This window comes from Xenopus tropicalis, chromosome 5 (genome assembly GCF_000004195.4).
Source record: "Xenopus tropicalis strain Nigerian chromosome 5, UCB_Xtro_10.0, whole genome shotgun sequence".
Lineage (NCBI taxonomy): Eukaryota > Metazoa > Chordata > Amphibia > Anura > Pipidae > Xenopus > Xenopus tropicalis.
The window spans coordinates 125,977,471-125,991,091 of record NC_030681.2 but is presented as its reverse complement, the minus strand read 5'-3'; the positions used below and the strand labels follow the sequence as shown (position 1 = coordinate 125,991,091).

The 13,621-nt window shown below is 43.1% G+C and overlaps 3 protein-coding genes across 9 annotated transcripts in view; 2 read left to right on the top strand and 1 right to left on the bottom strand.

Moving 5' to 3' along the window:
* The window catches only part of sned1 (sushi, nidogen and EGF-like domains 1), a 64,418-nt gene extending 61,964 nt beyond the window's left edge, over positions 1-2,454 (top strand). For 6 of the 7 annotated variants that reach the window (XM_012970833.3, XM_012970831.3, XM_031902549.1 and 3 more), the window contains 3 exons: positions 91-197; positions 802-839; positions 971-2,454. In XM_012970833.3, coding sequence (XP_012826287.1) covers positions 91-197; positions 802-827 — 133 coding nt within the window. In that variant the 3' untranslated portion in view covers positions 828-839; positions 971-2,454. The remainder of the gene's footprint in view (positions 1-90; positions 198-801; positions 840-970) is intronic. The other variant, XM_002933337.5, reaches the window with a different exon arrangement.
* Positions 2,455-3,024: 570 nt separating this feature from the next.
* On the bottom strand, positions 3,025-7,153 carry mterf4 (mitochondrial transcription termination factor 4). The gene is made up of 4 exons (XM_002933356.5): positions 7,066-7,153; positions 5,013-5,334; positions 4,315-4,499; positions 3,025-3,610 (listed from the first exon to the last, which is right to left on the bottom strand). Exons 1-4 carry the CDS (start codon positions 7,066-7,068, stop codon positions 3,152-3,154), a joined length of 969 nt encoding a protein of 322 aa, XP_002933402.1. The 5' UTR covers positions 7,069-7,153; the 3' UTR covers positions 3,025-3,151.
* Positions 7,154-7,196: 43 nt separating this feature from the next.
* On the top strand, positions 7,197-12,944 carry lamtor3-like (late endosomal/lysosomal adaptor, MAPK and MTOR activator 3-like). Its single transcript, NM_001142094.1, is given in 7 exon segments — positions 7,197-7,243; positions 8,571-8,608; positions 9,592-9,626; positions 9,984-10,042; positions 10,910-11,043; positions 11,951-12,014; positions 12,599-12,944. Coding segments are annotated over 6 exon segments (375 nt in total). The 5' UTR covers positions 7,197-7,243; positions 8,571-8,599; the 3' UTR covers positions 12,673-12,944.
* Positions 12,945-13,621: the final 677 nt, after the last annotated feature.

Sequence of the window (13,621 nt, the reverse complement as noted above, 5' to 3'; positions counted from 1 at the left end):
GCTCTTCTATAAATGTATTTTATAGTGACATTTGAGCTTGTTTACAAATAATTCTGCCATGCTACTAACCCATGCCATGTCTGTGTGCAGGTACAGAAGAGTTTACAAGGTACAGAATGATGTGTGCAGCAGGGAGGTTTGTGAAGGTACCAGCAGAAGCAGAGCAAGTGAGTGGACTCTTTTGGTTACAATTACAGGTATGGGATCCCTTATCCGGAAACCCCTTATCCAGAAAGTTCCAAATTACGGAAAGGCCGTCCCCCATAGACTCCATTATAAGTAAATAATTCTAACTTTTAAAAATGAATTGCGTTTTCTCTGTAATAATAAAACAGAACCTTGTACTTGATCCCAACTAAGATATAATGAATCCTTATTGGGGACCAAACAAGCCTATTGGGTTTAATAGTTAAATGATTTTTAGCAGACATGAGTTATGGAGATCCAAATTACGGAAAGATCCCTTATCTGGAAAACCCCAGGTCCCGAGCATTCTGGATAACAGGTCCCGTACCTGTATTAGGTTAGGCCACAAGTCTGCAAAGCCAAGGGAAGCCCACTTGATGAATGTAAGTAACAAGCTGAAATCAAGTCTTGGGGACCCTCACTGATACACAGAGGCACTGCCTTTGGCTGCCGGCAATAAGAATTACCTTAAAGTTTAAGCCTCCCCCCCCCACACAGACAGCTTTGATTTAGCTGAAAGGATGGATGTTTCCTCCAATTAATTAAATAAATTGCTATAGGTTTCCCCTATAACCAGGGGACAATCGCTGACTCAGAAATGTTTTTTCTTTCTAGAAAGCAGAATCCCTTCCAAGCCCTGAACAGCTGAAACTGTAAGTGATACAAACACCCAAATATATTGTTTCCTTTTGTGTGTGTACTGGCACTGCGTGGCACAGGCAGATTACAGGGCATGGCAGAGCACTATGTACTGCTACTTTAATTGTCTTTTTTTTCTTTGCAGGTTTAAAAGCACTGAATTTTGCAGGGGGGGAAGGTCTTAATCATCACACTGCCCCAAGGGGGACACTAAGCTTGTCTCCACCTTCCCAATATTCAGAGACTCTGTGGCCTCTCTCTTATTGTGCAGTGGCATTGCCAGTACTGGCCTTGTGGCACTAGCCTTTGCATCCCTGCGGAGCAGCCCTCCTTCACATCCTCCTCTAAGGGTTCAGAAGAGCAGCATTCCCTCCTCTCCCTGGACAAAGATCTTACTTCTCATAATTCTGATGGAAGATCTGGAGACAATTGTTTTTTATGGACATACGGAGCATGGTTTGGCTCTGTTATTGAATGCACACCTTGTATCAGATCCTAAACAGCAACAAACATGTCAAGTGTAAGCAGCTGCAATCCAGTCCCGTCTGTACAGCATTGGTACAGACTACTACTACTACTAGAGCCAAGGACCTGCAGCACGAGATACCCCAGTTCAGGGGCCCCAAAGCACAGAGCTGTATGACACACACTGCCTGAAAGCCCTACAGTATGTACCACAGAACCTCACTACATTAGAGTAGCTGCTTAATTAGCCCCTTATCTCAGTGTGTCACGGATGCGCGGTATTCTCCAGCTTATTAACCATCTAAAACTGGTCCCTTCCTGCACCAGTATGGTGACAGGGTTATTCCATTCAGCATTCCCATGTCCACAGGAGCTTGGTGGTACTATGTCCATCTCAAGTCTATAACATAATGTACATGGACAGCTGCTACACCTTTAGGTTATAGCGTGGACTGGATGGTTCTATGTAATTACAGCATCAGGGTGCTTTAGATTGTCAGCTCTCTGTAAGAAATGTTCCCAGTAATGACACAAGCATAGAAACAACAGCCCTAAAACTGAAAGGCACTGGGTCTGGAACTCATTCCCTTGTACTTCCTGCTACTTTGTTAGTCCCTACCACTAATGTCAACTTCACCTGTGCAGTCAGCATTGTACGGTGGCCCATGAGGACAAAGCACAAACTGGGAGGCCAATACCAAATCAGCCAGAACCCAAGTGCCAGACCTGTAGAGCGGGCTTAGAGTGCTGTAAGTTTGCAATCACTGAGCTGCCCTAAACAAAGGTACATTATATTCACATACATTGCAGGTTACAGAGTCTACCTTATGTTATTATTCTTGCATTCTCCTTAGATTCACCACTGATCTCACTGCAAGAAGGGGTTAATAAACCAAATGGATTGGTATTAATCCAGTAGGTGCCCACACACAGTATCACTTCAGGAGCCCCAGGGATTTCAGATCTCTAGTTTAGCAGTGAGATCTCCTATCATACGGAGTGCTTACAGCAAGGCAGGGCGAGGCGCAAATTATTTTTAAATTCACAGCAAATTAGGTTGCGCCTCCAGGTGAGGTGATGACAATACATGTGGCTGAGCTTTCAGCTATTTTAGTGTGGTTGTCCAGGCGACTAAGTTTTCTAATAAAACATTTTATTAAAAAAGTGGAATCCTGTGTTTACTTGCAGTATTATAACTGGAGTTATTATAGATCTACATTCTCTATGTGCAAATAGACAAATAATGAATGGCCACACACATTTCTGTGTCATTGAGGGCCCATGTCAAAGTATTTACGATACTTATGGAACTTTAGCAGAATGACTATTTCTGCCATGGTTTGAGCCGTAGTGGGCTCGAGCATATGTTGACCAATAAAAAAAATGGTTTAAACCTCTGCCACCATATACACACATACTGGAACTCTGACAAGTGTCCCTGCTTTTCAAAGAGCCTTGTTCTCTACTTTATACAGTACTACAGCGGCGAGACAAGGGCAGGCTGAGGCTGATGAATTTGGTTGAAGAAAGAAAGTGGCCCCTAACAGAGCCTAATATGGGCCCTACAGGGCTGCATCAACCTGTTAATGCCTGATGGGATTTTCTAACCTGCCTGATGGAGGTCAAGCTGATTTTCAGCCAGATATCAGTTGGGTAGCCTTCCAGGAGGCCCCATACACTGGACAATAAGTTGCTACATATGGCCACCTTAAGTCAGACAAAGTTCCTGCTGAAGGAGGTGCACTTTGTATTACATAAGAACAAATATAGCAAATATGAATCAAGGAAAAAAGAAACTAAACATTTAATAAGTTGCAACAAGGCAGCCCATTCTTTAAATGGACAGCAATATGGAGGTCCTTTATGGTCTCACAGGTCTATTAGCTGATCTCTTCTTCTGCTTCCTTTTATAATTACTCAGTCTCTTGTGTGTTTCATCTTCTGTTTCTCCACTTTTATCCCCAGAGTGTTCACTGTCTGTATCCTCTCCCTCTGTGCCACTGTCTAAGTGGTCCCTTCCTGCCTCACTGTCCTTACGTTCTCCAGCCTCCAGCTCCTCTCGTGCAAATATTTTGCGGAAAGTGTGCAGTTCCTCAGGAGAAACCCGAGCAACATGTGCCAAAAAGTCACTGTCTGAAAGTGCCGTGACCTCCTTAAGCTTGGGGTTAGAGGGTGGGGAGACCCCCTTTTTATCAGGGGGTAGGAATCTTCCCAAGCGCTCCAGAAACTGATGCCGAACCCTGATTTCATCCAGTGATGTCTGGAATAGGCCAGATGTTATAATGTCTTTGTGGCTTGCACCCATCCGGAAATATACATACTGCAAAGGTAAAGTGTAAGGTGGTCAGGCCTACATGTTTTAAGACAGATATGACATTCCCCTTGATTCTCAGAGGGGCATCCTGGCCATGAAAACGCCCTTGGTAACATTCCTTATACAATATGTAATAAATAAAAGATAGACTTTGAACATATTTTTCTAACCCAACAACAAACCCAAGCAACAAAAAATGGGAAAGGATTGGGATTTGGCATATTGCAAGCAAGTACCCAAGGATGATGTGGGTTTGTTTATTTTTTGTTTATAGAGAAGGTGCACAGGCCAGGGGCAGAATGGTACCCTACCTGATACAGCAGGGGGCTTTAGCCTAAAGAATATGATAGCTAAACTACCCTTTCCCTTATAACATGGAGTATCACAGCTCAAAAATGGATCTTTCAAAGTGAAGGCTTTTTTTGCATTTCAGCTAAATTACATGCCATGTTTAAATATTACAGGGACAAATGCAGATTATTTATCTGAGGGTTGGCAGCCCTATATCCATTCAGTTGTAAGCACTCGTTTAAGAAACATGAAACTGCATGAAATCCATGTTAGCCAGCGAGCCAGTCAGTTCCACAGGATATTGTGTAATAGCAGCAGTGCCTCTGTGTTGCCAATATATTCCTATCCTGAGAGGAGGCAGTATCTTGGTTTTGCATGCATCAGTACCTATTATATTCATTGATAGTTTTGTTAATCACCTGAAAAGCCTCTTCGAGGTAGCTGGGGTCATATGTCAGGGCTTCTGGGGAGAATCGAAGGATATCAGTCAGCTGCAGAGCTGAGAATTGACATCGCTGTCTGAGGCATTTGGCAGCTGCCAGGACATGGGAACGAGGAAGCGAGAGAAGAGCCGGGCATCTGGAGAGTGATCGCTGCAGGAACCCTTTTAGAAAAAAAAAAACAGCAAAATAAAATGTGATAAATGGTTTTGTATCATACAGATCTCTACAGGCTGCCTGTATAATGTGCTTTCAGTGTATTGGTCACAGGGCCCCTGGGGTGGGGTGAATGGGAGATATTAAGTCACAGAAACAATATGAAACTTTAAGAAAGTGAAGGGTATCTACTTTGTTACTGATAGAAGAGAAAAAGTCTTAAGTATAAAAGAACTATACTAGAGCAGCAGCTCCCTCTACTGGTAGAACAAACTTAGTGCAGCAACAAAGACAAAATAAAATAGAAGTTATGGTAACTAGAGGTCACATTTAGAAACAGTGTACATATGATAAGGTTTCAAGCGATTGAAGCCTATGAAAACAACGTTACACACATGTTGGAAGCCATAGCTGTTCTTTTATTCTGTGGTGGAAATTCAACCATTTCACTGCAAAATGGCAAATCAATTAACACAAGCAGCAAATGGCTTGGTAGAAGGGTTGGAAAGGAACACCATTACCTTCCCCCAGCCCCAGGCTACGAAGATTCTCAGTTCTATCTCGGAGTTCTCTTACAGTTGCTTTTCGCAGCTCTTTACTGTCCTCCAACATCTTGAGTGCGGCCTGCGGCTTTAGTCCAATGAGCAGCAATTCCTTGGTACAGGACACTGTGTGCCATGGGTCACCTCTCCTGGGTTTCAGAGCGAGGATTCTTCCTGATTGCTCCTCATTAAAGCCTAAATCTAGAAGTTCCTGGACGGCAACAGGAAGACTGGACGAGGACAGGTAGCGGAAGCCTAAGATGGAACTGGGCATAAAGCAGCGACGGGGAAAATAGGAGACCTAGGGTGGAAACACAGTTATATCAGTAAATAAAAAGGCAGCTATTATATATTGTGTTTGGAAACAGCTCCCACTGGGAATACAGAAAAAAGGCAAGAAGGCGGCTTCATTACACGGACACAAGAAGGGAAACCATTGAATTGGTTACCTTATGGCTAAAGCTGGCCATACATGGGCAGATACATCCTGCTGATTTGGCCCCATTCAGGCCTATTAATCAGCTTATCTGGCTGTGTATGGGCTTTGTGTGCCTGCCTCCTTGGCAGATATATGGCGGCAACAAGGCAACAGCTAGAAGCAATATTAGGCCAAAAAATACCAGGCCATGCCATAGGGGATACTGAGAATTACTTCTGCTGAAACACTCATGTCTTCATATGCATTTTTGGTGCAATGGTGCAATTTGAATGTTTTATCAGAGGTGATTCTAAGTATTTTTTGACACCAAGGCTGACGAAACAGCTCCAGGTATAGGCACAGGGAATTACTGATGCCAGAGTAGGGGCTGATTCTTGGCCTGTATTTATCCACAGACCATGACCGAGAATCATACGTGTGGCTTTACCCTAAAGGTCTGTCCATTAATGGGGCCCTCTGATGGGCCTCCCCAACCAATATCTGGCTAAAAACTGGCATTGGCTCATTGGTTTGGTCCTCGCTCCGATGATTCCTATTCCTGTCCTAGAGCCAAATGATGGAATTAGCCCAATATCACCTTAGGTGGGCATATCAGGAGAAGGATCCCCTCTTTTGGCAAACTCTCCAAACAAGAGAATCTTATGGTATATGGTATATTTCTCTTATTAAAGGGTAATTCCAGCTCTTAATATTCTGAGAGTGTTATTCCAATCCCAAGTGCCAGGAAATGTACCGGGACATATGTAATATTACTGGGAAACATGCAAAACTTTAATTCTAGTACCGTGGTTTTAGCCACAAATTCCCAAACTGTGGAAAGCGTAACTGTGTCTGGCGCAAAGCTGCAATCAAGTTTACATGGTTCTGATAATAGCGCCATCTGGGCACAACTTGTACCTGGGATGTAACACCGGCACACCGTAGAGCTCAATAAATAAAACATACATATTACAAGGCCCTGTCGCCTGTATGTTTGAGCAGTGTATCAGTTGCACAGGCCCAGGGTTACACAGACAGTGCAGTTACTGCCCCAGGCTGGGGGGGGGGGGTCTCTGCACTAACAGCCCCAGTGAGGAGCACCCAACCCAGAGAGGAGCACCCATCCCAGAGAGGAGCACCCAACCCAGAGAGGAGCACCCATCCCAGAGAGGAGCACCCAACCCAGAGAGGAGCAGCCAACCCAGAGAGGAGCAGCCAACCCAGAGAGGAGCAGCCAACCCAGAGAGGAGCAGCCTCTCACTTACACACCCTTTAACTTATTCGTTCTGTTATATGGAACAGGACATGGAGTTACCAGAGGGGGCGCTTTCCATAATCTGGGTCACTATAGTAGTTACATTTGCTTAAATAGGACTTTATACAAAACGACTAATGTACTTCCCGCTTCCTGCATACTAGCTCCCATAGCCCAATACACACTGTACCCCAGAGGGAAATAGAGACAGTGTATAACTATAAGGAACAAGCACAGAAAAACCTGCTGCCACTGCAACTGTGCCTGGCATTTTAATGAAGCAGAAAGCGGTGTTAGTGTTGTTGCTACAGAGCAGGGGCAGGGTGACACAGAAGGAAGAGAAGCCCAGGCGAACTCACCATGTTCCTCCTCTACCCTTCCGCCTGGGACGCTCAAGCAGCCGCATCAAAGCGCCTCAGTGATGTCATCAGCATGTGACCGAGGGAGGGCGGGGTTAGAGGCAAGGTGCGTCACGTGATAGCTTCCCCTAAACAGGGGGAGAGGAGGTGCAGGGAGGAAGTAGAGAGTTGAGTGAAGGTGGGTATCTGGGGGCACAGGGGAATGTTATTGGGCTGCGGGCATTCACTCACAGCTGGGGAGTCACAGGGCAGTGGCTTTCAGCTAGGGATGTATGTATTCAGGCTATTTAGCACTCTGGGTTGTGTTCAGCTTCTGTTGTCTCTAGTGTATTCTGTATATGCATTATATAGTCAGTCCCTAAGCTCAGGGAAGTGCCAGCAGCACAGAGATGTGCAGGGAATCAGCAGAAAAGGGGGGGCTACTGGGGCATCTTTGGGGGCACAGATCTTCCCTGCTGTGTCTGTGGGTTTCCTCCTGTTACTTCTGTTTTCTCCCATCACTCCAAACACATACAGGCAGGTTAACTGGCTTCTGACTAAACTGACCATGGTTTGTGTGAATGTGACCTTAGACAGTAAGCTCCCCTAGGGCAGGGTCTGATGGGAATTATAAGTAATCTCTGTAAAGTGCTGCAGAAATGTGTTATGTGCTTTATAAATAACAGGAAGTAAATACAAAATAAAGAAATAACACATTGTCATTAGGTTAATTTGTCGTTGAGCTGTAGTTCTACTTTAATGCCTACAACTCTTCAGTTTGCCTATTAAGGTGAGGGGAGTAGTGCCACAAATGTATTGAGGGGTCACCAATGGATATTTTCCCTGGTCCCGCCATTATTTGTGTTAGAGCTTCCCGGTTTTATACTGATATTTATAGTCCTGGGACCCACTGGGGGAAGCAGATTATTTGCTTTAGTTCTGCTGAGAGCATCATATTTAAAGGGGAAGGAAAGTAAGCTTTATCAGAAAGGTCTATGTAAATACAGCCATAAGCACTCACAGAAACGCTGCACTGACTTCTCTTATCAAAAGAAACTTACAGGATTTCTTGTCTCCTTTTTTGTAAACATGTTCTTAGGGTATCTGACTTCCTCTCTCAGAAAAATCCTTCATTCCCAGGGACAGAGTCTGTGCAGCTCTCTCCCCTCCCATAAGAATTCATATAGCTCACTCCCCCCACCCTTAGGAATTTGTAATCTGAGATACCAATGGCTAGACTGCAAGCAGGAAGCAATGAAGACCAAGCTAAAATGGCAGCTGCTATCCTAAGCAAAGCTTCTAAGGCTTCTAGGTATAGTAAAGCTTCCTGCAGAATAAATGTAGTGTTCAAGGTGGCACTAATGTGGTGAATCTATTGGCAGTAAAATGCCAAAATGACTTTCCTTCTCCTTTAACTTATAATTAACAGAGCATTCAGTTGTTTAAGCTAAAAAGTGTAATTATAAATACAGGCAAGCAAAATACTGTTTATTATGTATTGTGATAATAAGGTTTTGTCTTTACAGATTAAAATAACATACAGAAGAGTGCAGCTATGGCAGAAGTGAGTATGTCATTCATCAGGCTGTTATTTATATATATATATATATATATATTTAATTATATAGCCCCCCTTGTGATTCAGCGCTATACAGCAGCAGCACATTAATCAGTACAATAAACAGAAATAAATACAAAGTGCTGTGTCAAATGAAGGTCTCTGCGCTATTGAGTTTATAAGTGGGCAGGTAACAATTAATTTGGAGAATAATAAATGCTGCAGTTTACAATGGTTGTCACTGCATCGAGAATTATCATGTATTTATTAAGTTCCACAGCACTGTACAATAAATGGGCATATACAGTGTAGTGCATGGAACATAGAGATTTACATACAAATAAGCCATTAACTCATCCAAGCGGTAAAAATGGCCTTGCCCAAAAGAGCATACAGTCTGAAAGGATTCCACATTCTTCCAAACAAAAGGATGCAGATATTATTTACTTGGTATGTAAATGTACATAGGAGCTGATTTCCTAGGCATGTCTTTTTTTTTTTTTTTTTAGCAGCCATTTTGAAAACCCTGGCCCAATATAATAAGAATACTTAGGAAGTCAGATTGACTGGCACTTGCATCGTTGAAGGCAGCAACTTGTGCAGCATGTCCTAAGTGAGCTGGGGGCTGACCTGTATGCCAGTGACTTTATATGTAATGTCAGTATCCCTTTAAAAGCTCTAAGCCCCCCATAAAAGTATTTTATTTCAGGCCAGTTTATGAGTTGTTAATGTACTATACATTTTGAGATGCACTACTCCATTTTCTCTCTAATCATTATTGGATGTAGCAGCTCCTAGCATAGCCTGGCTGCTGATGGAAGAGTAATACCAAGAGTGATACAGCACCATAGGGTAGGGATGGCACCCGTAGATAGCGGTCTGTTCTGTAGATAAGGTTTAGGAGCTAGAGATGATATGAAAGCTTTGCTATGGTTTACAGAATTTAGATTACTATATTTGTATAACTGTTCCATTCCCTTCCTAACTAGGAATTACGGAGATTCCTGTACAAGAAGTTAACAAGGTAGGTTACTCCTTAATAATAATAATTTATTACTTACATAAATTAAAACATCTGGGTTATTTTACTGGACTGTGATAAAATATTAAATAAAAATGCAGAATTTAAATGGATTGTTTACAGCCCAGAAGTGAGTTGGTCCCTCAGCCAATCAGTCCCTCAGATCAATGGCTTTGATCTTCTCTGCACCTCAGTAATTGGTCTGGTTGTTGGACTGATAGTAGACTTGAAAGGCTTCCTGTGATTGGATGGAAGGTTAATCTAATTACAGATACATTAGATGCTTGGCTGTAATTGAGGGAGTGAGGGTCCAGCAGTAAGTTGGTGCAACACAACTATTTGTAACTCCTCTTTTTGTAGTGTTGATGAACTCCACGCTATTGTTGTGTCAGACAGAGATGGGGTGCCGGTTATTAAAGGTAAGGTTCTGCGCACTCACTGACTTTGCATGTGTTCTTTGCCACGTTTGTGCATTGTCTAACAGGCTATATAGTCAGGCTTATATTTAGAAATATCAGAATTACATATGGGAATATCATCCATTGCTATAGTGAAGCCAATCCATAATCAACCTGCAACTCTCTACAACTCCCAGCACCTGCTGTAGTAGTGTCACATCCTACATCCCTGGTTAGACAGTGGTTCACTAACTAAACCGCCATGCAACTTAGTGCGACTATCTCAATGAATGTATGTATATCTTTATTTATAAAGCGCTATTTATGTACTTAGCGCTGTACAGTAGAATACATTAATACAAACAGGGGGTTATTAAGATAATAATAGATAAATACAAAGTATAACAATAAACACAAATAAATACAAGATACAGTTGCAGCAAGTTAAGAGTCAAAGACACAAGAGGATGTAGGTCCCTGCCTCGTAGAGCTTACAATCTATATGAGAGACACAAATAGGCAAATACAGTATAAGTGCTGTAGGTCACAGTGAGTGACACTACAATAAAAGTGCTATTTCCCAGATCAGGTGCTGGGTGAGTGCTACAAAAGGTAGTCTTTTAGTTTGGTTTTAAAAAGACTGAGGGAGTATACTCTCCGGAGGAAATCAGGGAGGGGATTCCAAGTGTAAATGCATTAGGCTGCACCTAGGTTCTGGTTCTCCATGATGCTTCATTTGCTTCCATATTTATAGCATATCTGTAGCAACACTTTATATGGTAAATATGTTCTTATTTGATTTGTATATGTTATTATAAGAGTGGCCCATTTTTCTGCCAGATTCTAGCTTTGCTTGTGACTTTCTGCTCTCTGTTCATCCCATTTCAGTTGCCAATGAGAATGCCCCTGAGCATGCATTGAGACCGGCTTTCCTTTCTACATTTGCACTAGCTACAGACCAGGGAAGCAAGCTTGGCCTCTCCAAAAACAAGAGCATCATCTGTTACTACAGCACATACCAGGTAATTGCAGGTTTTCATCACATCTAGGCCAGACTACAGTCACTTTAACAAGATACCTGCCCAATAGTGATATGCGGTAGAGTCCTGCATGGGTCCCATGCCTAACCCTAACCTGAACCCGCAACCTGCACCAACAAGGGGTTTACTTATCACCCACAACGCCAGATTTCAAATGACGGTGCCCAGAGGCCGCTGCAATTCCCCTCCCCCACTCAGGGCCGCGCACATGCGCATCCATTTAGCTCGCGTACAGAGCACTGGGCTGAAGTTTTTTTGCACGTCCTGTCCCCAGTCCTCCGTATGTGAGCAAAGTTTAAGTGCAGATGGGCGGCGTGCCGCCCTAGGCCTGGGCCTCGCAACAAATCTGGGCCTGATCTGACCTGTGAGCCCGAAAGTCATGTCACTTAGAAGGTGGATCAACCAGCTAAAGGGAAAAAATTCCTTAATCATTAGGGGTGGGTGAGAGGGCTTAGACCCACAGCTGAACTGATACCCAGACAGGATACATGCCGACTGCCTTGCCGGTTGGTGAATTGGGAACGTCCTACCTGAGACCTGAACACTTAACGGATATTCTGCAGGTCTTTACTGTGCGGGTTGACAAAAAGTTGACCTTCACCCAACTTCAACCTTAACCTGGCGAGTTTGGTATTTATAGATCCACCTCTTTCTGACATCATTAAATGGGCGAAATACACAGGTGCAAATCTATAAATAGTGATATCTGGAGGCAGAAGCAGGGCATGGTAAGAACAGGTGAGTGTTGGATACAAAATATTTAATTCCCCTTGCACAAGGGGCACATACGTTTATGCATGAAAGGCATAAACCGCTACATTTTGATAATATCCAACACAGAATCTGATGTGCGCCTAATTATTCCGATTCCTTCTTTTGTGTTTTATAGGTTGTCCAGTTTAATCAGCTGCCTCTGGTAGTAAGCTTCATAGCAAGCTGCAATGCCAATACAGGTAAATGTGCGCATATCTTGCTACATATGCCCAAGCAAGGGCTTTCGGGGTGCATCCAATTTTGTAAGATGAGTTCTTAAAACCATTTAAACTTTATAACAAGTGTTTAGTTTTACCAGGTCTGGTGACCCACAGCAACCAACCATATGCTAGCTTGACTGCTAATTGGTTAGTATAGGTTGCAAGCACCAGAGCAACGTTTTTACCTATTATTATACTGCCCCTCATTCCCTAAATGCCGAAACAGTGGCTGCAATAATCAAAAGAAACCAATCAAATGTTATCTTTCTGAATTCTAATGGCACTGTAGCAAATGGTCATGGAAAATATTCTGTTAGCAAATTTAGCCAGCCACGGCTGCTTTTTATTAACTCAAATGGCAGAACTTAAGTCAGCAATGGTTTCTGCCCAAAAAATGCTCCCAAGGTGTTTTCCAGTTGAACAGTGTCAGTACCAGTGTCACAAATCTCCCATTTAAGTGAACTGGAGGCAACAGTGAGTTTGTTCTGCTTGCTAAACCCTGCCCACTGTGCCATAGTGCAAACCTAGCCCCCCTCTAAATATTTTCATTTTGATTTTTACAGGCCTAATTCTCAGCTTAGAGAAAGAACTCGGCTCCTTGTTCAAAGAGCTTCGCCAGGTGGTGGAGATCTCATGATGCAGGCAATTGGATTATGGAGTCATGTAACACTTTTTTGGGACTTCAAGTAGAAAACCAAGATGGGGAAAAAAAAATATATAATTTTGTAAATGCCACCCATTTTCAGTATTTCCATGATTATAAAATAATTTTTCCCTTTAAGCTGAGAGGTACAAGGCTTTGTTAGTGCAAGTACAATCCTCTTCAGCCAGCACCTCATGCTTTATCTGTATGAATAGCACGAGGCCCTTAGTTGCCTCTTGCTAATAAAGCAAACTCATTTACAGAAACCTTCAGAACACTGTCTGTTATTGTGTTCAGCTTTATGAAACTGAGAATACCTTTGGCTATATTGCTGAATTTTTTTTAAGTCACTTTCTCAAAACGCTAACAAACTTGAACCGCCCAGAAAGCTGCCATCATGTGTATGGTACCCTCCATTGAACAGTGGCACAATCTGTGTAGTCCCTTCAGCTAATGGCTCAGTGCCTGTAGGACATCAGTAATCAGCAGCAAGTGACAAGAATGGCATTTCATTTGTCTGGATCAGATCAGTTCTAATATGCCACATGTTCCATTGTACACAATCCTTTAACACACAGGCTTAAGTTTTATTTTGCATAAGGTATAAAAACCTCATCTAAAGTCTTGCAGGTTACACTAATTTTACACTAAAGTTAGGCAAAAATGTAATCTATAAAGGGCTGGAGTGAGCAGATGTCTAACATAATAGCCAAAACACCACTTCCTGCTTTCAGCTCTCTAAAGGCCCCCATACACGGGCCGATAGAAGCTGCCGATATCGGTCCCTTGGACTGACTCGGCAGCTTATCTGCCCGTGTAGGGGCAGAAACAAGTGGGCTGGCCGACCGATATCTGGCCTGAAATTGGCCAGATATCGATAGGCCAGGTTAAAAGATTCAGTCGGATCGGGGGCCGCATCGGCTCATTGATGCGGTCCCCGAAC

Coding starts and splice junctions, on each gene's coding strand:
- mterf4 (XM_002933356.5), bottom strand. Junction 4,500..5,012: donor TAGCCTGGGGCTGGGGGAAG/GTAATGGTGTTC, acceptor TTTTTCTAAAAG/GGTTCCTGCAGCGATCACTC. Junction 3,611..4,314: donor ACCTCGAAGAGGCTTTTCAG/GTGATTAACAAA, acceptor TTACCTTTGCAG/TATGTATATTTCCGGATGGG.